Here is a 27,818-nt window from a genome sequence, read left to right on the forward strand (position 1 = left end):
ATTGGTTGCTAGAGGCAACAAGGCCAGTTCCTCTTAGACAATTTTCAGAAATGAGGCCCAATTAATTCCACATGAACACTCAGTTTATTTGCAGGTCTTTAACTATATTGCCGTGATACCCAAGCTTTGTTTGTCACGATCAAAAACAGTTTGTATAGATTCATAATTCTATTGACAAATAATCAGAATACATACTATTTTTTGCATGTTATGAATGATGTTATTTAATCGTATATGTACATCTTAATAAATTCAATTTTGCTTAAAAAAACCCAAAAAAAACAAAAACAAAATTGAGGACCGCGGCCAAAAAAACGTAGCGAAAAACACTTTCTCTGCCTCCCATTGATTTCAATGGGAGGTCAGAGGTGGAACCGCGGCAATAAAGAACATGCTGCTTTTTTCCCCCATAGCGTCTAGAAGCTAAAACCAATGGGATGTGGTTTTGCATGTTTTTTGGTGCTGGTTCCAACGCGGTTTCCGCGTAAAAAAAACTCAGTGTGAACTGGCCCTAAGACTCATTATCACATTGCGAATGATCAAGTTATACAAGTCATTGGCACAAAATCTGAAACTGGAAGAGGCATAACATATGCTTGGGTTTCATTAAAATTAGCATAGCCACTATAAGATTACATGTACACGGCAGCATTTTGGCTTTGCACACCCTTGAGTTGCACAGAGCCGTATTGCGGCGCCCATACAAGAGTATAGGTCCGTACTGTACCTCTGTATGCCTCTAATGATTGATAGTGGTCCGAAGATCAAAGAAGTTACAGGCTTTTTATCCACCAAGATGGAGGCTAAGACACTGGCTGAGAAAGAACATAAATGTCCTTTTAGTCTGGCCAATGATCGGAAAAAAAAGTGTTCATATAAACATTCGTTCCCGATCATTGTCCTATGTAATCAGGGCAACAATCAGCCAATGAACACAAATGCTCATTCTTCAGCTGATCGGCTCGTTTGTGTTAACAGGTAGATGTGCTGCCGACATAATAGACATGTATGGGGATTAACGATCGCCCGTCTCCATAACCAAATCATTGTTCGTTGTGAAAGGAGCAAAACGAACGCCGATCAATGAGCTATCTTGCTGATCGGCACTTGTTTTTCAGAGCTCATATCGGCCATGTTTAACCCCTTCAGGACGAAGCCAATTTTTAAAAATCTGACGTGCTAATTTATGTGGTAATAACGTTGGAATGCTTTTACCTATCCAAGCGATTGAGATTGTTTTCTCGTGACATGTTGTACTACGTTAGTGAAAAAATTGTCGATAATTTTGGTATTTATTTCTGAAAAACACCACAATTTAGAAAAAATTTGCAAAATTTAGCATTTTTCTAAATTTAAACGTATCTGCTTGTAAAACAGATAGTAATACCACACAAAATAGTTACTAGTTAACATCCCCCATATGTCTACTTTATGTCTGCATCGTTTTTTGAACGTAATTTTATTTTTCTAGGACGTTACAAGGCTTAGAACTTTAGCAGCAATTTCTCATATTTTAAAGAAAATTTCAAAAGGCTATTTTTTCAGGGACCAGTTCAGTTCTGAAGTGGCTTTGAGGGCCTTATATATTAGAAAATCCCCAGAAGTCAGCCCATTTTGAAAACTGCACCCCTCAGGGTATTCGAATCAGCATTCACAAAGTGTTTTAACCCTTTAGGCGTTTCACAGGAATTAAAGCAAGGTAGAGGTGAAATTTACAAAATTTTATTTTTTTTGCCGAAATTCATTTCTAATACATTTTTTTTTGTAACACAGAAGGTTTTACCAGAGAAATGCAACTCAATATTTATTGCCCAGATTCTGCAGTTTTTAGAAATATCCCACATGTGGCCCTAGTGTGATAAAGGACTGAAGCACTGGCCTCAGAAGCAAAGGAGCACCTAGTGGATTTTGGGCCTCTTTTTTTTTTAGAATATATTTTAGGCACCGTGTCAGGTGGTGCCAAAACAGTGGAAACACCCCAAAAGTTACCCCATTTTGGAAACTACACCCGTCAAGGAATTTATCTAGGTGTATAGTTAGCATTTTGACCGCACAGGTTTTTCACTAAATTTATCAGAATTAGTCTGTAAAAATGAAAATCTACTTTTTTCTGAAAAAACATAGAAATTTAGAGATAAGAAAATGCACCCCAACATATGTAAAGCAATGTCTCCCGATTACGGCAATATCCCATATGTGGTAATAAACTGCTGTTTGGACCCACAGCAAGGCTCAGAAGGGAAGGAGTGCCATTTGGATTTTGGAGCACAGATTTTGCTGGATTGGTTTTCGGTGCCATGTCGCGTTTGCAATGCCCTGGAGAGACCAAAACAGGGGAAACCCCCCAAAAGTGACCCCATTTTGGAAACTACACCTCTCAAGGAATTTATCTAGGGGTATAGTTAGCATTTTGACCACACAGGTTTTTTGCAGAATTTAGTGGAATTAGGCAGTGAAAATGAAAATCAACTTTTTTTCTGAAAAAAAATAGAAATTTTAAATTTTTACAAGGAATAAAAGAAAAAGAACCACAACATTTGTAAAGCATTTTCTCCTTATTACGGCAATACCCCATATGTGGTAATAAACTGCTGATTGGACCCATGGCAGCGCTCAGAAGGGAAGTAGCGCCATTTGGAGCACGGATTTTGCTGGATTGTTTTTCGGTGCCATGCCGCCTTTGCAACGCCCTGGAGGGACCAAAATAGTGGAAGCCCCCCAAGTTACCCCATTTTGGAAACACCCCTCAAGGAATTTTTCTTGGGGTATAGTTAGCATTTAGACTCCACGGGTCTTTTGCAAAATTTATTAGAATTAGGCAGAGAAAATTAATATGACAATTTTTTCCCACTAAAATGATGAATTTTCTCATTTTCACAAGGGATAAAGGAGAAATAAACAACCAATTTTTGTAAAGCTATTTCTCCCGGGTACGGAAATACCCCACATGGGGTCATACATTTTTTTCACTAGAAATGAATTAACCCTTTCAGGACTGATCCATTTTTTGCTTTCTTATTTTCGTTTTTCACTCCCCGCCTTCCAAGAGCCATAACTTTTTTCTTTTTCCGTCAGTAGAGTGTTGTGAGGGCTTATTTATTGAGGGAGGAATTGTAGTTTCTATTGATACCATTTAAAGTGCCATAAAAAGTACTGGGAAACTGAAAAAAAAAATAGGAAAATATAGGAATATAGGAAAAAAATCTGATTCCATTTTTTTGGGTTTTCGTTTTTACAGCTTTCACCGTGCGGTAAAAACGAAAACTACAGCGATTTTGGCGGTTTAAATAATTTCAGTTTTTTACGGTGTTCACCGCGCGAGTTAAATAATGGTATATTGTAATAGTTCGGCCTTTTACGGACGTAGCGATAATGTAGCAATTCTGTTTATTTTTTTACATTACTTTTGAAGAAAAATGGGAAAAGGTTTTTTTTTTTTAACTTTTTTCTTTCTCACTACACATTTTATTAGTCCCCTTAGGGGACTTGTACCAGCGATCATTGGATCCGCGGGTACAATATGCTGCAATACTAATGTATTGCAGTGTATTGTTATTTTTACAGACTCCTGTAACAGCGCGATCGCTGTTCCTGTCCGTTAGTCCCGGGTGTCAGCTGTAATACACAGCTGACACCCGCAGCGTATGGAGCGGGCTCAGCACGTGAGCCCGCTCCATACATCACCCCCGCACCATGACGTGCTATTAAGTCATAGTACTCAAAGGGGTTAATGCACAGCGGATGGTGTGAATATTGCAATTTTCCACTGATATGCCATTTTAGTGCATAATATGTCGTGCCCAGTTTGTGCCCCTGAAGACAAATACCTCATAAAGCGTTAAGCGGGTTCTCCCGGGTATGGCGATGCCATATATGTGGGCACAAACTGCTGTTTGGGCACGCTGCAGGGCTCAGAAGTGAGGGACGCCATTTTGCTTTTGGAGCGCAGATTTTGCTTGGTAGTTTTTCTGTTTTGGGTTTCGCTGGTATTTCAGTTTATAATGTGGGGGCATATGTAATCTGTGCGGAGTACATCAGGGCATAATAAGAGGGTATAAAAATGCGGTAAATAAATAATAATTCATAGATGTGTGGCCGGCGTCGCACTGATAAATGGTGTCGGATCTTATCCGCTTTTAGAAAATACAGCCAGGAACGCACATGTAAAGCGAGAGAACAGAAAGGACCACGCATGTGCGTTCCTGGCTGTATAACAGACCAGCCCATACACGGCACGTCACTAGTGACGTGCCATATACCAGGCAGAAGCTTTTAACAATTTGACCACGTCATCGGTATACGGCTGGTAAACGCAGCGGGCAAAGAGTGACGTCACCAGTCATGTTCTCCATGGCCGCATCGGGAAACGGGGCCAATTTTGATAAAGTGCATTACAAATGCAATCACATTCCGAGGTTAAAACCACGGACACAAAAGTTTTAACTTGGAAACCCCCTTTAAATCTTTAGACAAGTTGGGACCATTAGATATAAAATATAAACATGCCACTTTACAATATACATTAAATGGGTTTTTTCCAAAATCAAAAATTAGTTTGTTGTGATGAGACCATAATCACACAGCAGGGCAACGTTCGGCGGCATGCACAACTGAAATGAGTGACTGGAACATGAAAAGTTCAAGATTGCAAAGAAAAAAAACTAATGCAAGCTAAAAAATAAGTATTCGGCACACAAGTTAAAAGTTTCTTGAAAAGTCTTGCCGCTAAGTTATCAATGGCGGCTGACCGCTGCATATGGCGCCATATGCAGCAGTCAGCCGCCATTGAAAACTTAGCGCCAATAACTGGATATACCAGAAGGACATAGTGCCTGATGAAGGTCTAAGTTACGACCGAAACGTCGCACGCACTAAGTCTCTGGCATCAATTTTTGATGAAATAAAATTGAAAAATCTTGAAGAAACTAACTTGTGTGTCGAATACTTCTTTATTATACGATTGGGTTGGGACCCTATTCTTGCACCTATCTTAGTCTTGTGTGCTCAGAACTACTACCTGCAAGCTAAAAAAAGCCCAAGTACTTAAAATTTTAAAGTGCAAAACGAAACCTTTCCTTATCGTAAACATCTAACTTATCCAAAATTTACATTTTACAGGTAAAACTAAAACCTTTACTTATTGCATGCAAAAAAAGTAAATAAAAAAAACACAAAACCTAAAGATGTTAGAAATGTTTTTTTTATGGCTCGTGGCACTCACCTTAAGCAGTGTGTAATGGAAGTATTTTGTTCCACATCCACTGAGAGATCCAAGAAATCTTCATCTTTGCTACTAACCTTGAAAAAAACATACAAATAAAACAACGTAATTGTAGAGAAATGGAAGGTTAATGGCATTTACACTTCTAAAAAACAATTTATGCGGCTGTTAAAATAAGGTTAACCACAGAGCCGCATTGCTCTACATATATCATTACATTTAGTTTGCATAGAGGCTTACATAACAGTGTCTACGAAAAATACACGGTCTACAAGAGTACCTCAAAATCAGGTCAGCTTTATCAAATACGAGAGCATAAAAAGAAAACATGAAATGCATTTCTTGCTAAAAAAATAATTAAATTAATTATTATTTTTTGCATGTCTAAGCAGCTACTTACTTTTTTGTTAAATGGGTTGTTTATCTAAAATCAACCCCCTTGCATAAGCTCTATTAGGACATATAGACAACTCTACCCCCCACCCCCCTTTATGAGCCAGAGCAGAGAGCTGCTAAGTATCACGTATTACATGGACACCAATTAATTTTAATGACCATCATGTAATACTACATTTTTCCTGTAGCAGCCACTGCAGGGGAAATGTATGGCTGGCCGCATCTTCAGAGAAGCTGGACCCTCAGCGATCAGCTGATGATCGCCAATCCTATTTCATTTAATTTACCACAAGCAATATGGTCACTATTGCAGTTTTCAACACGGTTTGTCATTCAGCTTTCCCAGATTCCGGAATGACATATGGAGTAGGTATGAAATAACACAGGAGTATATGAGTATAGGATGAACTAGATGGACTTATGACTTTTTTCAAGCTTATGTCTTATTTCAGGTTACATTCTTCTTCAGGCTCACGGAATAACTTGGCAAATGTTCTATTCAGGAGCCAAGTAAAGCGAAATGACAACTGGATGACAGACTAATAGCAGAATTACTGGCTTTTCCAAAAACTGATAAAATTCCAGAATAGATTTAACTCAACAAACCCCTTCTATTTCTCACATACCTCCTGTTCGTAGTAGCTCTCCACTATGTCTAATAGAGAGAGACCCCCAATTGCAGAAATCCCCTTCTATTTCCATACAGCCTTAACGCTTTGGCGACATACGACATACTATTATTGAATTGTCGCCAAGGGAAAGTATAGAGCGCTCTCCACACTCGGCAGGTGACGGCTGTATTACACAGCCGACACCTCACTCCAGCGGGCGGAATCAAAGTTCACTTTGATTCCACCCGCTTAACACCTTAAATGCCATGGTCAATAGTGACCGCGGCACTTAAATTGTTAGAATCAGGGGGGTCCCCCCTGAAATAACGCCATAGTGCCGGGCATTCCCCTCCAGGAGAAGTCCCTGGCTTCACTGTCCATATATGGACACAGTGACGTCAGGCACTTCTGAAGCGGAATCCCCGACCCTGTGGCCGGTGTCTTCGCTCCAGAAGAAGTCCCTGACTTCACTGTCTTCATATATGGACATTGAAGTCAGGGACTTCAGGAACGGTGGCGCTATCTACAGAAAGGTGGGGGGGGGGTGTGCTGTGTGCCACTACCAACAGGGGGCTGTGTGCCACTCCCTACAGGGGGCTGTGTGCCAGTACCTACAGAGCAAAGTGTGGCAAAAATTTACAAATGAAATTTATCCAATTTTAAAACGGACAGGGAAAAAAACGGATGCAAAAATCGGCAACACGGCCCGGAACGGATGCAAACCGGCCGGGATAAAACGGCCGATTTTATCGGCTGACACTCGGACCCTGTCGTCTAAATGAGGCCTTAGAGAGCAGATACTTGCTAGAGGAAAATTAGTAGACAATTGCAGCCAAGAAAGATCTCTAATAAAAGATGGTGAAATGATTTTTCATATGAGACGCAATGTTTAGGTATTGAAACGATAATGTACTGAACTAATAAGTGACAGAACAAAAGTATACACAAGCGCCACAAAATTGTAACGGTACACTTTGACTCAAGCTGTAAATCCACAGCATTTGGTTTATAGAAGGCGTATGACTAATATTGCAATTTGGAACAGACGGTAACTACAAGTTCCACTGACCTCCATGAACCAGTAATAAAATGTAATTTACTCCTCCATACTTCTGCCGGGTAATCAAGAGTGACTGTCACAGCTGATCATATAAGTAAAGCAAGTGACTTCCTGGAGGTTCAGTTCTGTACTAAATTGTAACGCAGCTGTAAAAGGGGTTATTCACTTTCTAGAAATTATCTGCCACTGACATGCACATCCAAAGTTGCTTCATTTACTCATTTAAAGTCTGCTGTCACCCGATAACGTGACTGCCTCCGCTGTCCTCCGGCCTGATCAGTGACTAATTATATTTTGATCATACAACGCTTTTCCATGATCCCAATTGAATGATTCGTCACTGAACAAGCGACATGTACTCATGTCACGACTTTTACTGCTCAGTAAAAAAACAAAAAAACGCACCAAGAATGAAATGGAGCGTAAGCAAACGACGGGGAGGTAGGTTAGTCAGCAAGAGAGAGACCACAAGGAATTATGGAATTTGTCGTTTTCAGGGAAAGCGCTGTGTGGAGGGACCACCCAAAAGCAAGAGACGACTGCTGAAAGTAACGGAGCGTATAGGCACCGCGAAATACAGAGATTCTAACATAAAAACAACATTGAACAAGACTCAGGATGATTAGTCGGGTAAGATTATTAGGATTACAAATTATATATTTTTTTTATTATTTGAAAGGCGAATGACCCCTTTAACCCTTTCCTGCTGCGGCCAATTTTTAAAAACTGTACCACTCCATGTATTCAAAACAGCATTTAGAAAGTTTCTTAACCCTTTAGGCGTTTCACAAGAATTAAAGCATAGTAGAGGTGAAATGTACTAATTACATTTATTTTTTTAATTACGTTTTTTTCTGTAATACAGAAGGTTTTACCAGAAAAACGCAACTCAATATTTATTGCCCAGATTCTGCAGTTTTTGGAAATATCCCACATGTTGCCCTAGTGCGGTAATGGACTGAAGCACCGGCCTCAGAAGCAAAGGAGCACCTCTTTTAACAGAAAAAAACCTTCCTCTCAAGCCTGCACAAGGGCATATTTTTCTTTCCTGACTTATCGGAGCATTAACTTATTTAATTTTTTCATAGACATAATGGTATGAGGGGCTGTAGTTGCTATTGGTACCAATTCGGGTTGCTTATGACTTTTTGATCACTTTTTATCCTATTTTTTTGGGAAGCAAGGTGATTAAAAAAACGCAATTCTGCCATAGTTTTAGTTTTTTTTTTATACAGCATTCAGCATGCGTTATAAATTACATGTTAACTTTATTCTGCAGGTCAGTACGATTCTGGCGATACTAGATTTTGTAGCACTTTTACAAATTTTTGCACAATAAAATAACTTTTGTAAAAATAATGTATTTCTTCCATCGCCATGTTCTGAGAGCCATGTTTAATTTTTTGTCGATGGAGCTGTATGAGGGCTTGTTTTTTGCGAGACAAGCTATAGTTTTTATAGGTATTTTTGGATACATGCAACATTTTGATCACTTTTTATTCTAATTTGATAACTTCTATTCCAAAGTGACCTAAAAACAGCTAAGCTGGCATGGTTTTTTAGGGTTCTTTTTTACAGTGTTCACCGCGCGGGATAAATAACATAATATTTTTGTAGTTCAGGCCGTTATGGCCGCAGCGATACCAAATATGTATGGTTTATTTATTTTTTTCAATAATAAAAAGCACTTGATAAAGGCAAAAAAGGGCGTTTGTTATTTTATTACTTGACTTTTTTTTTCTACAACTTCTTTTTAGTTTTTTTTTTTTTTAGTCCCACTAGGGGACTTGAAGTTTCAGCTGCTTGATTTATGTTCTAATACATTGCACTACCTATGTAGTGCAATGTATTAGACCTGTCAGTCGTTCACTGATAGCAAGCAAATTAGGCTCCGCCTCTGGGCAGGGCCTAATCCGCTTCTGTAATCGGCAGAGCAGGGGGCCATGGTTAGGCCTCCTGTTGTCATAGTAGCCGTCGGCAGCCCTGCGATCTCATCGCAGAGCTGCCGATTTGCTACAAATCACTAAGATGCAGAAATCACTTTAGATCACTGCATCTACGGGGTTAATGGCCGGGATCTGAGCTATTACAGCAGGGTGTCAGCTGTAACATACAGCGGACACCCACCACGGATGTCTTGTGTCGGCTACGGAAGCCTTTAAGGCCCCACTTCTGGGTGGGGACTAGGAGACTTCCATAGCCGACAGACTGGGAAGCCAGTATTAGGCCTCCGGTTGCCATTGCAGCCATCGGCACCCCAGCGTACCGGTGGTTAAAACTCCCTTAGACGCTGCAATCTCTATTGAGCGCAGCATCTGTGGGGTTGAAAATCAGCCGGATCGGAGACTAGCTCCGGTCCTGGCCGTTACAGCAGGGTGTCTGCTGCAACATACAGCCGACACCCAGTGGTGATGGTGCGGGCTATCACCGTGAAGTTACTTTTACTGCGCTTTGCGGGAACTGCTTCCCGACAGAACTGTGTATATATACGGCAGATGTCGGGAAGGGGTTAAATATTACCTCCAATTATACGGCCGTTTTTTAGAAAAAACTATTATAGTGTAGGAGTGTGCACAATAATAGTTTTTCCATTACCATTATTACTTCTACAACACGGACTGTGTAAACTCTGTGCTGCCGGCGGCTCATAACTGCCTTAGGAGACAGAGCGTCCTGCTCATCTCCATGGCTCCCGTATCCAGAACGGCTGCCAGCACTGTAAGATCACATTACATTCTACAGTGCTGGCGGCCGTTTTGGATACAGGAGCCATGGAGATGAGCATGACGTTTTGTCGTCTCCGGGAGAGTTATGAGCCGCCAGCAGCGCAGACTTTACGCAGTCCGTTCTGCTGCTAGAAACAGAATCGGTAATACGAGTGATTTAGAAAAACGATTATTGTGTACACTCCTGCACTATAATAACTTTACTAAATAACAGTATAAATGGAGGCATGCTTTAACCCCTTAATGACACGGCCAATTTGAGTTTTTTTATTTTGATTTTTCCACCCCGCATTCCAAATGCCATAACTTTTTTATATTTCTATGTCGACATAGCCATGAGGGCTGGTCTTATTGCGGGACAAGTTGTAGTTTTTCACGGCACCATTTATTGTGCCGCATAATTTACTAGGGAGCTGAAAAAAAAATTTGTGGGGTGAAATGGGCAAAAAAATAGCGATTACGCCATTTTTTGGGGGGTTTTGTTTTTATGAAGTCCATCTGGTGGTAAAAACGACATATTCACCTTATTCTACAGGTTGATACGATTACGGCAATACCAAATTTGTGTGTTTTGTTTTAGGTTTTACCACTTTAAAAAAATAAAAAGCCATTTGCTTCAAAAAAAATAAAAAATAAAATATTTTTTTTACCATCAATTTAGAGGTGTGAGGGCTTACATTTTGCGGGGCGAGCTGTAGTTTTCACCGATACCATTTTGGGGTACATGCGACGATCACTTTTTATTCTATTTTTTTGGAGACCTAAGGTGACCAAAAAACAGCAATTTGCATGTTTTATAGATTAAGTGTTTTTTTTTGTTTTTTTACAGCGTTCACCTAGTGGGTTAAACAATGTTATATTGTGATAGTTCGGACTTCTACAGATGCGGTTATACGAGTTATGCTAATTTATTTTTTTAACATTGCTTTAGGGGAAAAATGTTTGTTGTTTTTTTTTTTTATGTTCCAAAAAAAAAAACTAAACTTTATTTAACTGTTGTCTTTTACTTTCTTTTTTTTATTAGTCCCCCCAGGAGACTTGAAGCAGCGAATACTAATGTATTGCAGTATATCGTGATACGGACAGCCTCGATGGCGTGTTGGAGGGGGCGCCCTTCTGATTCTAACAATTTAAATGCCGCGGCCACGATTGACCGTGTCATTTAAGGTGTTAAACGGGTGGAATCAAAGTGATCCTTGATTCCGCCCGTTGCAGCGAGGGGTCGGCTGTGTAACACAGCCGTCACGCGCTGAGTATGAAGCGAGTACAGCCCGTTCCATACTTCCCCTTAACGGATGTCATGTATTAGTTAGTACATGACATGTTAAGGGATTTTCCCATCAGGGACATCTATGGCATATCCACAAGATAAATGTCAGATGCGGGTCCCATCTCTGGATCCCGCACCTATCTCTAGAACGGGGCTCACTAAAACCCGTTCTATCTTTCTCGGTTCCGGGCCACTTCGTAATTTCCAACCATGTAAACAGGCAGCACGTGAGCTATGAGGTTTACGTAACTGCCATTCACTTCTGCAGCTAGTCTGAAGCCCAGTTTACCTCGCACTCACTCAAGTGATTAGCCCTGCTTTTCTCACACTCATATAGAGAAGACTGTTAATGACAGAGTGAGAGGGGGAAGACAGACCTTTAAATGGTGGTGACCTCTAATATTTTCTATAAATTTACAGAAGGCGGTGCTTTATTCCATATATGATATACATAAAAAAAAATTAAAAAAAATAAAATAAAAAAAAAAAAGAGGTGGGTAACTGAATACAGTTCTATTTCTTACTCTGATCCCGAGTTACAGCCTGTATTATAGTCAAGTGATCAACTTTCAATTCTACCATCAGTACTAGTTGAGTAAGTCTCCAGATGCACCTATAGATTTAACTACTATAATGCATTGTTCTATACCTCACCACAATCTGGATGACAATTCTCAGAGCCCAGTAGATTTGTAAATACAGATATATCGGCTATAATAAAAAAAACACATTACACAAGATTATTAAATCACACAAAGTTAAGTATGCAGTGTGTGCATTTTGGGGCGATCATGCCATTAAGAAGCTCGAAGACACAAATAGATGAGAAACCATCTAGAAAAACACTAATCTCAATGAAGCACGGTGGCATAGTATGTATAATATAGACAACCCCGTTGCATATGCTCGACTAGAGCATTTAAAGAGAACCTATCACGTTGCACATACTGTTCTATCCGTGGGAAGCATGTTCTACAGCAGGAGCAGTGATACATCGTTTAGTTGGTGAGATGCAGTAGAACTTGGAATATATTGATCTAAAGTCAAGTCCAGAGTGATTGAAAACTTTATCTGTATGTATTTCCTAGGGAAAGATGTCAATTATAGAGGGAGACTGCCCACTGGGCTCATGTACCCAGAATAAACATGGATTAATGGTTAAACTGAATCATATTCCTCAAATCTAAGTATCAATCTGCTCAGCTCCTCCTGCTGCCCGCAGATAGAGCAGCCTGTTCAACGTGACAAAGTCCCCTTATCCGGTCCCTCATCTTTAAACCGGAGAGCCGCTAAAATGGGTAGCTCTTGCTCTAAGGGACCATGGCCATCCACCGATCTCAGTGGGCACTCTAGAAGGCTTTATTCAACGACGCTACAAGGGAAGTAAATACTCATGAAGTTGATTTTTTTCCTGAGATACCAGAGGACTAGAATATGCATTATTACAGCAGGAGCATTAGGAACCTGAAGTCTGTGTCTTTAGACCTCATTTTTGCCCTAGTACATGTAACTCACAGTTTCACAGTTAAGACATCTGGTTTCATTGGTTAAAGTTCCCTGGAAGATCTCGTGAACCCAGGTGAGGTCGGGCTTATCAGGTTCCTGAAGCTCTAAACTCCCATTTTGAAGCTTGCCGTTCTGGCTCTCCTGTTTCTTTTCTTCCTGTAGCAGGTCAGCAATAGTGTTGAGAAGGTAGTTTAGGAATTCGTGGGCATCCTGTTGCATGTAGTTGTCGAAAAGTTCTGCAAATGACAATGACACAGAATTACATGAAATAGGTTAAATCCACTCTCCTTTGTCACATTTAAAGTACTATAGTATGGGAAGTTGTTCTTAGATACTAGAGAGGTGCTATCGCTGTCCCAGCGGCTGTCTGCAACATAAAGCACGATCAGGACCCCAACCAAACAACTCTGCCTCCCATGAGTAGGACATTTTTTTATTTATAAGGAAGCCAACCTATATGTTGGAGTATGAACCCTTCTAATGAAAAATCTGAACACACATTAACACACAAAACGATCCAATGATACAAGATGAACTGAAGCAAAACATTGCAACCAATTAAATCCATACATATCCAAATACCTTATGATCATACTGACTTAAAGTGTACCTAACCTTTCAGATAACTTATTAGAATAAAATGAAGTCTAGCTGCTATCACATCTGCCATACCCAAACAGAAAGAAAAAAAAAAAAAAAAAAAAAAAAAGGGAGGAAAATCCTGCTCTCCTATCACATATTTCGATGCAGCAGCATGGAGGACACGTACTGTGCAGTGCAGCTGAGAATCCAGATCTGCGGTGAGATAGAACGCTTACTAGAAGCTGCAGCAGCGTCTGTCTCTTTTTTTCTGTCTCCCTCCAGCAGCTCCCCCTCCCCTCTCCATAGACTTCTATGGGCAGCAGCTGTAACCTGATCCCTTAGTGTACGGATTCCTGTGCACAGATTTTTTTTCAGTAAATAAGATGCATTACAAAGCTTCTCATCTTTGCTTGTACTATTGATTTATGGGCAAAAATAAATAAATGAAGTGTTGGTACCCTTTAATCCAGGTTATGCAACAATTCAACGCTTTAATTTCTGTCTTACATTCCACACCGTACACGGTTCTTAAATACTTAAAGCGTAGCTAAACGTTTGACAAACTTCTGACATGTCAAAAGTTTGGATTGGGGGGTGTCCGAGCACTGAGACCCCCCACCAATCACTAGAACGAAGCAGCTGAGGTGTTCAAGTGAGCGCTCAGCCGCTTCGTGTGTGTTCGGCTTTTTCCGGAAATAAATATATCTGTGTACGGACTGAATAGAAAGCCTATGAGCCCGTACGCCAATACATCGGCTTTCTGGAAAAAGCTGGACACGAAGCGGCTGAGCGCTCACTTGAGCACTTCAGCTGCTTCGTTCTAGCGATCGGTGGGGGTCTCAGTGCTCGGACCCCCACCAATCCAAACTTCTGACATGTCACTGACCTGTGAGAAGTTTGTCAAACGTTTAGCAACACTTACATTTTTTTTGCATATTTAGTAAATGCAGCACACAATTTTAAGGGAACCAGTCATTAGATATATAGCCCCTAAACTGTCACCATAGCTTTATACAGGATAGTAATAGGTTTCTATAGAGCGCCAAAATAAGCGGAAATCCGCCATACTGATGACAGCACCGATCATCTGGACACACCAGCGACCAGTGGGAACGATCGCCTGACGAAGGTCCTTTGACCGAAACGTTGCACGCACTATACCCCTGGCATCTAATACAATAAATTCAAAGAATAATAAAGCCCATGACTTTGTGTGCCGAATACTTTTTCTAAATAAAGGTTTCTATAGAGGTCACACTCTGAAACGTCCCTTGCAGCATAAAGGAAAATAAAGTAGCGCACTTAACGGTGACGAGTCGTGGGGGCGGTCCCAGTCTCCTCAGGAGTCATGCAGTCCCGACTTGATGGACATTCCACAGGCCAGGATACGTCATTACTAGCCATCTCCAGCAGAATCCGGCGGTTGCTCAGTGAAGAGAGGTGCGCTGGTCTGTGCTTCATCTGCGCATGGGCTGGATGCCACAGTAGCGGACTTGCAATAATGTATCCCGGCTTGTGGGACATCAAGCAAGCAAGGACTGTCCCATAACTCTGCATAGTTAACGCGCACTACTCTATAACTATTTTTTCCTTTATGCTGCAAGGGACATTTTACAGTAATATCTTTAGAAACCTATTACCATCCTGTATAGCACTATGGTGACGGTTTAAAGGGAATCTGTCTTTAGATATACATCCCCCTACACGAAGTGTGAGGGGGGGGGGGGGTTGGAACTATAGTTTCACACAGGCCAGGAGTGGATCCAGAAAAGCAAGTACCAAAGACCGGATTAATCTGAATCTGCTACAAAAATTGCTCTGTGCGAAGCTGGCCTAAAGTTTTTTCAGTGATAAGCGTGGGTGAAAGGTTTCTTTTAAAAAAAAAAACAAAAAAAACAAAAAAAGAACAAAAACAAAAACTGTGTGAACTGGGCCTTTGTGCAGAGTTTTTTGATGCGGCTTTTGACTCGGAAACCACGCCAAAAAAACGCCAAAATCGCCTTCCAATGAAATCAAGCAAGAAAAAATGCTCGCGGGAAGAAAAAAAAAAAAAAAAAAAAAAGGAGAGTCATGCCCTTTCTTCAGGCGTTTCCGTCTCGGACATCCCATTGACATCAATGGGAGGCAGAGGAAGCCGTTCAATCGCCACAGCCGAAAAATGCTGCGAAAGATGCGGCCAAGAAAGCAGGCAGGTCAAAATCGGCTAGATTTTTCTGCCTGCAAGTTTAAACATGGTGTTCCCTTTTTCATAAACACATTTATGAAAGCTAAGGTATGCTTAAACGTATGTTCATCTCACTCGCTTTGCACTGAGGCAACCTACGCAGATTGGTTTTTACATTATATAATGCACTTCTAAAAGAACAAAAACTTCACTTCATGGTCATAGTTTATTTGTTCCATCATAGGAGCAGAGAAACAGAATTCAAGCAGCGCCTGACAGTCACAACGGACTTACAGGATTCTGTCACGGCCGCCGTCTTCTTGCCGGAAACAATAACGCTGCATGCAGCACAATTTTTTCCGTCAAATGTGATGGAATCAGTGATGGAGATTCTAGATGGAGCTTCAAACCCAGATGTGAAGACAGACTTTACCCCACGGCGACATGTGACCTAACTGTCTCACAGCCACCAAGGGTGAATATGGAGTGGGCGAACGGGCTGTGCCCGCTACATACTTAGCAGGTGTTGGCTGTATGTTACAGCCGACACCTAACTGCAACGGTCGGGTTCGGAGAGAACTCCATTCCCGGCTGTTTAACCAGTTTGAAGCTGCAATCAATAGCGACTGCGGCATCTAAGTCATTCGAAAGGGGGGGTATCCGCCATCAGCCAGTCACCCCCAAAGCACAGGGTGCCGATGACTTATGGCAGACTGGGGGCCTGATGAACGTCCCCATGTCTGCCATCTTTCTGCTTCTATAAAGCCTAGGCAGGGCTTAATAGGAGAAGGTAAATAGCTCAATGCACAGCAAGACATAGGTAGTGTATTGTACCGGTGATCATATGATCGCTTGTTCCGATCCCTTTAAGTAAAAAAATAAAGAAAAGAAAATGTAAAATAGCTTTTAATAATGTACAAAAAAAACACAACATATTAAGAGCTTAAAAAAAAAAAAAAAAAAAAAAACGACAAAAAATAAAAAGTTAAACAATTTGTATCGCAGCATGCGTAAAAGCCCAAACTATTTAAAATATCACGTTATTTCCACTGGATGAACGATGCAGGAAAGAAAAAGTCACAGTTTAAATTTTTTTGATCACCTCGCTTTCCCCTCAAAATAATGGAACAAAGTGTGATCAAAAAGTCATATGAACTTCCCAAAAATTAATAACTACAGCTCGCCCCACAAAAAACAAGCCCTCACACCGCTCCATCGACCGAAAAATAAAAAAAAAAGTTATGGGTTTCAGAATATGGCGACAGAAAATATATATATATTTTTTTACCAAATTATTTTCTCTTTGTAAGGCCTCACGCACACGACCGTAGCCATGTGCACGGCAGTGATTTTCGGGTCGGACGACCGCGGAATGTCACCTGCAAATCACGGGCCGTGCGCATTCATTTCAATCAGCCTGGACCGCAATGCACGGACCGCGGAAACCACGGTCGTGTGCATGGGCCCATAGAAATGATTGGGACCTCAATTCACCCGTGGATTTTCGGGGGAATTGCGGCTGCAAAAGCGCGTTCGTGTGCATGGGGCCTAAAAGTAGTAAATCATAGGAATTTTTTTTTTTATAAATTTAGTACTGCTGTAATCATATTCACCTACAAACTAAAGTTCAACATGATTTTACCACACTGTGAATGCCGTAACAAAGAAATCCAAAAAAAAACAGAGGTATCACTCTTTTTTTCCCCAATACCATCCCAAAGAGACTTATTTTTCCCCGTTTCCCACTACATTATATGGGGCCATTAAAAACTACAACTCATTTTGCATAAAAACAAGCGCTAATACAGCGCTCTCAACTGAAAAATAAAAAACGTATAAGTGGTTTTACATATTGCTTAATAGAACTGTACACATTTATCCACAAGATGGCAGTGTTCCTCATCCAGGGAATCAAATGCTTGTTCTCTGCTACAAACTTCTAGTCAATGAAATTTGAACCAAGCCCCCTAAGGCCACATTTGGTCATAATTTAAAAAAAAATTGCTGTACTGACATCATATTGTAGCTATTAATTGGGATTTTCTATCGCAGTATGTAATAAGATCATGATGCCATAACCAAAATTATATGTTATCACTATCGCATTAACAGGAGTACAATTTTTGGGAGGAACCCCCACGATCTTAAGAATAAAGGGGCTACAGCGCTGGTTTAGTGCTGCGGCCTATTCAAGGTATTTTCCTGCACATGGGCTCTCCTGGCCACCTGCTGTGCTAAATCAAAGTTTTATTCTTATGATCTATGGGGGTCCCAGAAGTTGGACCCCTATCGATCAGAAAGGGATAGCACATCCTAGTGATATGAAATCACGTTCTGCGATGGAAATCCCATTAAATAGAACCTTTCACCTGCCCAGACATGTGCAGCATGTAATAGGCAGGGCTGCACAAACCCTGGGGCAAATTTTCCTATCCTCCTCCGTTATTTAGAGAACAATGCCGTTATATTTGGCGCCCGATAACACGGTCCGTAGCGGATTGGACAGCGTTAGGCTGGGTTCACACACCCTATTTACGGACGACATTCGGGCGTTTTAACCTCGAATTACGTCCGAAAATACGGCTCCAATGCGCCGGCAAACATCTGCCCATTCATTTGAATGGGCTTTACGATGTTCCGTGCTGACAGTCATTTTTTTTACGCGCCGCTGTCAAAAGACGGCGCGTAAAAAAGACACCCGTGTCAAAGAAGTGCATGTCACTTCTTGGGACGTAATTGGAGCCGTTTTCCATTGACTCCATAGAAAAACCAGCTCCAATTACGTCCGTAATGGACGCTGCGAAAAACGCCTGCACTTGCCTTTACGTCTGAAATTCCGGAGCTGTTTTCTCCTGAAAACAGCTCCGTAATTTCAGCCGTAACGGAGGCTGCCATGTGAACATACCCTCACACCGATGTTACATGCCCCCTTGCCATTTACACGCCCCATTGACAGTCCAGGGGGTTATTTAAATATTGGGCGCCAAATATAAAAAAGGCACAGATAGCTAAATAACAGAGAAAGATAGGAATTATTTTTTTTACAGTGAGACAGGGTTTGTACAGCCCTGCCTATTGCACGCTGCACATGTATCGGCAGGTGAAAGGTTCTCTTTAAATGCAGCATTGTTTCTATCATTAAAGACCCTTTTACACAGGCCAATTATCGGGCAAATGCTTGTTCATCAGCTGATCTGCTCATTTCTGCAGCACTAAATATTATCACGGTGGGCAGGAATCTCTGTGTAAACAGGGAGACGTGCTGCCGACATGGTGGAAATGAACGGTCGTAGTAGCGATCACTTGTCCTCATACATAACTAAGCATTGCCCCTTGTGAAAGGAGCGGTCTTGTCTATTGGTGCTTGTTTTCCCGGCCCATATCGGGTAGTGTAGTAGGACCCTAACTGATGCCATTGTTGGGGGCAGTAAGCACCTTGTTATTTCATTAGCCATATCAGTTATAGGTGAGGAAAAAAAAAAAATGAATGACAGGGGGGTTGGGGGGAGTGCTTATCCCTAACTTTTGGAAAAAGAGCAATATGCTATGTACGACTTGGCAGTTCTGCCAAAACAATGACACGGCCATGTAAACTGTATGGTAACGAACGATGCACCTACAACGTGAGGAACGGATACAGAAATTGTGTAACTTTGCATTATACAAAGAATAACCTTTATTTGCTGAAACTAATTCCCCTTAAATTATTTTTCTGATCACACCAGATAACTTCGGTGAAAGCCCTTGTACAGTGAAGGAAATAAGTATTTGATCCCTTGCTGATTTTGTAAGTTTTCCCACTGTCAAAGTGATGAACAGTCTAGAATTTTTAGGCTAGGTTAATTTTACCAGTGAGAGATAGATTATATAAAAAAAAAAAAAAGAAAATCACATTGTCAAAATTATATATATTTATTTGCATTGTGCACAGAGAAATAAGTATTTGATCCCCTACCAACCATTAAGAGTTCAGCCTCCTCCAGACCAGTTACACGCTCCAAATCAACTTGGTGCCTGCATTACAGACAGCTGTCTTACATGGTCACCTGTATAAAAGACTCCTGTCCACAGACTCAATTAATCAGTCTGACTCTAACCTCTACAACATGGGCAAGACCAAAGAGCTTTCTAAGCATGTCAGGGACAAGATCATAGACCTGCACAAGGCTGGAATGGGCTACAAAACCATAAGTAAGACGCTGGGTGAGAAGGAGACAACTGTTGGTGCAATAGTAAGAAAATGGAAGACATACAAAATGACTGTCAAATCGACATCGATCTGGGGCTCCATCCAAAATCTCACCTCGTGGGGTATCCTTGATCCTGAGAAAGGTGAGAGCTCAGCCGAAAACTACACGGGGGGAACTTGTTAATGATCTCAAGGCAGCTGGGACCACAGTCACCAAGAAAACCATTGGTAACACATTACGCCGTAATGGATTAAAATCCTGCAGTGCCCGCAAGGTCCCCCTGCTCAAGAAGGCACATGTACAGGCCCGTCTGAAGTTTGCAAATGAACATCTGGATGATTCTGAGAGTGATTGGGAGAAGGTGCTGTGGTCAGATGAGACTAAAATTGAGCTCTTTGGCATTAACTCTACTCGCCGTGTTTGGAGGAAGAGAAATGCTGCCTATGACCCAAAGAACACCGTCCCCACTGTCAAGCATGGAGGTGGAAACATTATGTTTTGGGTGTTTCTCTGCTAAGGGCACAGGACTACTTCACCGCATCAATGGGAGAATGGATGGAGCCATGTACCGTCAAATCCTGAGTGACAACCTCCTTCCCTCCACCAGGACATTAAAAATGGCTCGTGGCTGGGTCTTTCAGCACGACAATGACCCGAAACATACAGCCAAGGCAACAAAGGAGTGGCTCAAAAAGAAGCACATTAAGGTCATTGAGTGGCCTAGCCAGTCTCCAGACCTTAATCCCATCGAAAACTTATGGAGGGAGCTGAAGATCAGAGTTGCCAAGCGACAGCCTCGAAATCTTAATGATTTACAGATGATCTGCAAAGAGGAGTGGGCCAAAATTCCATCTAACATGTGTGCAAACCTCATCATCAACTACAAAAAACGTCTGACTGCTGTGCTTGCCAAAAAGGGTTTTGCCACCAAGTATTTAGTCTTGTTTGCCAAAGGGATCAAATACTTATTTCTCTGTGCACAAAGCAAATAAATATATATAATTTTGACTGTGATTTTCTGTTTTTTTTTTAAATATAATCTCTCTCACTGGTAAAATTAACCTAGCCTAAAAATTCTAGACTGTTCATGTCTTTGACAGTGGGCAAACTTACAAAATCAGCAAGGGATCAAATACTTATTTCCTTCACTGTATATCCTATATACTGTGACAAACTCACGAGCGCCAGGGACATAACATCCCAGTAGAATCTGAAAGTGAATACCATGGATAATAAGAAAATATATACTTTTATTAATTTATCACAATACATGGTATAACAATATCAAGTGTATTAAAAAACTGTATATGGCGGATCATATATCAAAAAGAGTAACAAAGCGGTAAGTATGACAAAATACCATGGGAAGCACAGAAAACAACCAAAAAATCCCCACAACTCAATGCGACCATACCAAAAGCACAGATGATAAGAATGACAGAGACAGAAAGACTCTATATCGATGTGAATGAAATACCCACATGGAGAGAGTACATGTCATAAATCTGCAAGGAATAACTAGCGTGCTATACATATCGACATATTAGGTGAACATAATATTGAGAACATAACTCATGTAAATACCTGTCGACATGATGGAAGCAAGAGATGAGGGGAGATGGCACAGGAACGCCTCGACGCGCGTTTCGCCCACGACCGGCTTCGTCAGGAGGCTACCGTATATACAGAACCGGGGGTTTATATACCGCCATATGTAAACCGATCATTAATTAATTGGTGGCATCTGTGGGGTGCACGCATGGACGGCGCTCGCAGGCCATGATGCGAGCACTGCATCATCAGAAAGCGCCATGCTGTCTGCGGTGTGACGATGCGTCTCACGGCATGAGACGCACGTCACCATAGTAACGCAGACAAACAGAGTGAGGCACCCTGAGATACAGCGCCCGCAGCGCATGCGCCCGAGAGCGTCTGGTACACATATACCAGCAGAGACCATCAGGGAATACAGGAAAGGAAATATTTTATAGCGTTCATACAAACATTGGCAAAAAAAGAAATAATGAATAAATAGATAAATAACTATGTGATGAGCAACCCAAGAGGAGAATTTTAACAAAATATTATAAGTGACCTAAATCGGTACAAGTATACAATAAACCTCTATATAGTATATGTATCACTAAATGGTATTTTGATACAGAGTTCATCACAGACATAAACCAATTACATAAATACATAGATACATGGAATATGAAAATAAGACAAATAATTTTAATAAATAAAATAAATATGAATAAATATATAAATTAAAAAATGAAAAATAATAATAAATGAAAGATAATAAATAAAAAATAAATAAAAGAAATAAAAAATACAAATAAAAAGTAAATAAAACATAGAAATAAAAAATATAAGAAATAAAAAATAAATAAATAATAATAATTAATAAATAATAAAAAATAAAATATAAAATATAAAAATTATAAAAATTAAAAAATAAAAAATAAATAAATTAACTGAAAACAAGTATGTCCCTACAAATAAAAACAAAGAATAAAGTGAAGCATAGAAACAGAAATATATATGTTGTGAGTGAAGTACAAGACAGTGCTATATATGAAAAAATATAAATATAGTAATTAATTATAGTGAAAAAATGTGTATAAATATGTACAGAAGTATATATCATATATATTACAGCAAAAAGTCTAAATACAGAAATAAGGAAATAAATCAAAATGATCAAAAAATAATAAAAATAAAGAAAATAAAAAAATATAAAATATATATAAATAATATGTTATGAACAAATATTATTGAAGAAAAATATATAATAGAAGTTATAGTACACAAAAACAAAAATTCTATTTCTATCCTCCCTTAACACCAACGATCTAAACATCAGGCTTGCATGGAAATGTAGTAGGTCGTCGGTGGAATTTCTTGATGTCTTGATATCCAAGGATGCTGACAATACTGTCTCTACAGACATTTTCAGGAAGGAGACCGCGACCAACGCACTCCTCCATGCCACATCTTCCCATTACTCAAAGGTCAAGAGTGCTATCCCTACAGGCCAATTTTTAAGAGCTCGGCGTATCTGTTCTAATATGAGTAGATTTGAAAATCAGGCCTCAGATATGTCAGCACGCTTTCGTGATCGTGGATACAACCGGAGGGACATTAGACGTGGATATCTGAGGGCTAAACATACATCCCGTGAGGGATTATTGGTGAGTAAACCTAAGTCTAAGGTGATGTTTGATCCTAATGTTAGGTTTATTACAACTTTCAACTCCCAATGGGTCCAGATCCGTAGTATTATGCAGAAACACTGGAATGTACTACTCACGGATCTGGATTTATCTACTTGCCTGTCAAGGCATCCCTCTATTACTTGGAGGAGATCCAAAAATTTGCGGGATCTTTTGACATCCAGTCACTATATCTCCAAGATTCCAACGAGCCCTTTCGGTGGCCGTGGCCCACCATGGGGATCATTCAATTGTGGTAATTGTATGGCCTGCAAATTTATTTTACGGTCATCTACCTTTCATTACTCCAAAAAAGCTCAGGAGTACAAGATCGTGTATAACATTTCATGTAAAACTGAGGCTGTGATCTATTTTGCAACATGCCCTTGTGATCTTATCTATATAGGCATGACGAGTAGATCCTTCAAGACACGTGTACTTGAACATGTCAGTAAGATTCGCACGGCATGTAGCACTAAAGACATTGACCAACTTCAACCGATTCCCAGACATTTCTATCGACACCACTCTTGTGACCCTAGCGGTATAAGATTTCGAGGGATCGATAGGGTTAAATTGGGATGTCGAGGTGGAGATGTACGCAAGGCTCTCCTAAAGAAAGAAATGAAATGGATTACCCTGCTTAACACTACCACACCATTTGGTCTCAATGAGGCCACTAGCTTCAAACCTTTTTTATAAACCATCATAGTTAGCGCGAATTTTAATTTAAGTTTTGGGGGACCGCTATTCTGCCTTTTTGTTTCTGTGATATGTTATTAATTTCAGCTGTGTTATATTTTAGTGCTGCTGTTTCTACTGGTGACATCTACCATCATGTGGGCAATACATCTTTCATCGTATGGACCTTGAATGACCATCTGCTGGGCTTGCTGTCCATACGTCTGGCTTTTTTGTTTTGTATATTTAATTCTGTTCTGCTTTTATTATTATTACTATTTTATTATTTTTATTTTATATGAATATCTTTTTTGTTTTTTATTATATTTTTCACTTCATATTTATTGTTCACATTTGTGTATTTTCACCTTTTTACTATGCATTCATTGTATATTACGTATGTAGGGTTGTTTTTTTCACATATTAACGCCTTTTTGTGTTGCGTTATCATCCTGCTTATTCACTTTTCTAATTTTTTTGTTTTTGTGTACTATAACTTCCATTATATATTTTTCTTCAATAATATTTGTTCATAACATATTATTTATATATATTTTATATTTTTTATTTATATTTTTATATTTTTTTATTTTCTTTATTTTTATTATTTTTTGATCATTTTGATTTATTTCCTTATTTCTGTATTTAGACTTTTTGCTGTAATATATATGATATATACTTCTGTACATATTTATACACATTTTTTCACTATAATTAATTACTATATTTATATTTTTTCATATATAGCACTGTCTTGTACTTCACTCACAACATATATATTTCTGTTTCTATGCTTCACTTTATTCTTTGTTTTTATTTGTAGGGACATACTTGTTTTCAGTTAATTTATTTATTATTTTTTATTTTTTAATTTTTATAATTTTTATATTTTATTTTTTATTATTTATTATTTATTAATTATTATTTATTATATTTTTTATTTCTATGTTTTATTTACTTTTTATTTGTATTTTTTATTTCTTTTATTTATTTTTTATTTATTATCTTTCATTTATTATTATTTTTCATTTTTTAATTTATATATTTATTCATATTTATTTTATTTATTAAAATTATTTGTCTTATTTTCATATTCCATGTATCTATGTATTTATGTAATTGGTTTATGTCTGTGATTAACTCTGTATCAAAATACCATTTAGTGATACATATACTATATAGAGGTTTATTGTATACTTGTACCGATTTAGGTCACTTATAATATTTGTTAAAATTCTCCTCTTGGGCTTGCTCATCACATAGTTATTTATCTATTTATTCATTATTTCTTTTTTTGCCAATGTTTGTATGAACGCTATAAAATATTCTCTTTCCTGTATTCCCTGATGGTCTCTGCTGGTATATGTGTACCAGACGCTCTCGGCGCATGCGCTGCGGGCGCTGTATCTCAGGGTGCCTCACTCTGTTTGTCTGCGTTACTATGGCGACGTGCGTCTCATGCCGTGAGACGCATCGTCACACCGCAGACAGCATGGCGCTTTCTGATGATGCAGTGCTCGCATCATGGCCTGCGAGCGCCGTCCATGCGTGCACCCCACAGATGCCACCAATGAATTAATTAATGATCGGTTTACATATGGCGGTATATAAACCCCCGGTTCTGTATATACGGTAGCCTCCTGACGAAGCCGGTCGTGGGCGAAACGCGCGTCGAGGCGTTCCTGTGCCATCTCCCCTCATCTCTTGCTTCCATCATGTCGACAGGTATTTACATGAGTTATGTTCTCAATATTATGTTCACCTAATATGTCGATATGTATAGCATGCTAGTTATTCCTTGCAGATTTATGACATGTACTCTCTCCATGTGGGTATTTCATTCACATCGATATAGAGTCTTTCTGTCTCTGTCATTCTTATCATCTGTGCTTTTGGTATGGTCGCATTGAGTTGTGGGGATTTTTTGGTTATGTTTTCTGTGCTTCCCATGGTATTTTGTCATACTTACCGCTTTGTTACTCTTTTTGATATATGATCCGCCATATACAGTTTTTTAATACACTTGATATTGTTATACCATGTATTGTGATAAATTAATAAAAGTATATATTTTCTTATTATCCATGGTATTCACTTTCAGATTCTACTGGGATGTTATGTCCCTGGCGCTCGTGCGCTTATAGGTTGTTTTCCTAGTTGGCTTGGGGTTTCTCCTCTGTCCTGTTGTACCTTATTTTGAGGTCCTTTTGTAGGTTTACTATATACTGTGACAGTCATAAATCGGGAAGAAAGAATACAGAGGTGGTTAATGGCTCCTCAAAAGTGTTTATAGTAATTTACAGGTGAATGGCAAGGAAGCAATTCTGAAACGAGAGCGTTCAAGTAAAACGTTGCCAATTACTGCATGGGGAGTTAGGAGCCGGTGATAATGTAGTAGGAACAGCGAGTGAGTCATGAAAAAGTGCCACACTTGTCAGGTGGCTGGATGAAGACAACATCCATATGGTTTGTCTTTGTTTCAATATAAACTGGATTAAAATTCCATGCCAATTTTTTTCGGAATATATCGTTATATAAACAAAAGCTCCAAAACCCCTGCATAAATCGTTTTAAAGGGAACATGCTGACTACCTGCAGTCACCACTAGGGGGACCTTACTGAATATGGTTTATGCATTAAACGAAATAAGAAGTATGCCCCCTCTAGTGGTGACTGCAGGCAGTCCGAATGTTATTTTTTAAATCTATGTCTATACAGATATCTTATAGTTTTCTATTAGAAAAACAGACTTCTGACCGATATAAAGATATATTAAGAAACAAATCACAAAATGTTGGACCTAAAAACAACATGCTGATAAAAGACGGACATTCACTTTCAGCCCTATTAGGGCATTTTGAATGACTAGAGGGAATCTCTACTATAAACCATAGCAGAGAGCTGCTGCAGAATACCATCTATCACTCGCTCTGCTGGAACGCAGCAGTCCACACAAACCAATGGATGCCCGCTGGATGTACGTCTATTATAAGTAGCATTTAGTGTCCAGTTCTCCCAGTGATAACAGCTGGTTGTCCCAGTTCTCAAACGCAGGACCCAATGAAAAGAACGGATAGCTGTAAAACCTGCACACAGGAAAGCTAGATGTCCAGAGAATTTATTCTCTGTTGCCCAAAATCTTTTATTATTGTCACATCCGCACTGATAAGAGGCAGCACTTCAGATAATAGGTCTAAATGAGCAAACTGTTATTTTTGTAAAGCCCTGAATTATTAATGTAGGATTACCGACTGTATTATTTGTGTTAGGGACTCTTAATCGCTTTCCATATTTAGAGAGTCTATGAAAAACATTTGGGGACTAGTGATCACAGGAGAAGCTCCCCCTTTATGAGTGACGCGGACCTGAACACAGTTTGGATTTATTATCCTACCATTTTCTTTCCTCAATCTGGAGATGAATTTCTTGGGTGGTATAACCCCCACTTTCTTCTTTTGCGTGGCAATGCTGTTAAACAGGTCTGCCAAGCATGTGAGTAAGCTTTCCTTCTTCCGTGGCTGGACCTTGTATGCCAGAACTTTTTCCCGAAACGGACGACAAAAATAAAGTGCTTGTAGAACAGAGTTGCAGTAGCAGGTGTTGCCGAACTAGAAGGTGAAGAAACAGAAAAATATAGAAGTAAATGATAAAAGCAACATATTAAAGTGTACACCGATCTATAGGAATATACGACATTCTGCATGAAGAGAGAACACCAAAGTAAAAAGATAAAAATAGTAGATGTTGCAGACTGGAAGAGACATTCTAGCTTTCACTTTCTATTACTCATGTACAAATGAAGAAAGCGTGTCAAGTTCTGATCACTTTATATTTGGCAATTCAATCTCTCAGTAACCATAGAATACTTACCTGCTATTCCTCTCTCCCGTCCGTCCAGGAGTAGACATCAAACATGCTACAGAGACGTCTGCAGACCATCAGTCGACTACACCGGTCTCCACAAGAGCCAGCATAGTCACCCAATGACTGCAGCTCCTGTTGCTAGGCAACGTCAATTATCTTTTAGTACCTACTAATATTAATGCCTTAAAACTTAAAAGTATGCGCTTTCCTGTTCGGCTATGTTCACATCTCGTTTTTTTGCCTACGTTTGACATATGCGCTGGGAAATGTAAACCTTGGTGAATGCCCTATAGCCTTTAATGGTATCTGTTTAACACCTAAGTCAAACG

At 39.7% G+C, this 27,818-nt stretch overlaps 1 protein-coding gene across 3 annotated transcripts in view; it reads right to left on the bottom strand.

Annotated features, from left to right (window-relative positions):
• Positions 1-27,818, bottom strand: part of LOC142659520 (ubiquitin carboxyl-terminal hydrolase 12-like) — a 90,348-nt gene that overhangs the window by 17,590 nt on the left and 44,940 nt on the right. For 2 of the 3 annotated variants that reach the window (XM_075835728.1, XM_075835731.1), the window contains exons 3-6: positions 27,020-27,233; positions 12,800-13,026; positions 11,939-11,995; positions 5,222-5,298 (exon numbers count right to left, since the gene is read on the bottom strand). In XM_075835728.1, the coding sequence (XP_075691843.1) occupies positions 5,222-5,298; positions 11,939-11,995; positions 12,800-13,026; positions 27,020-27,233 (575 nt within the window). The remainder of the gene's footprint in view (positions 1-5,221; positions 5,299-11,938; positions 11,996-12,799; positions 13,027-27,019; positions 27,234-27,818) is intronic. The other variant, XM_075835729.1, reaches the window with a different exon arrangement.

This window comes from Rhinoderma darwinii, chromosome 8 (genome assembly GCF_050947455.1).
Source record: "Rhinoderma darwinii isolate aRhiDar2 chromosome 8, aRhiDar2.hap1, whole genome shotgun sequence".
Taxonomy (NCBI): Eukaryota; Metazoa; Chordata; class Amphibia; order Anura; family Rhinodermatidae; genus Rhinoderma; species Rhinoderma darwinii.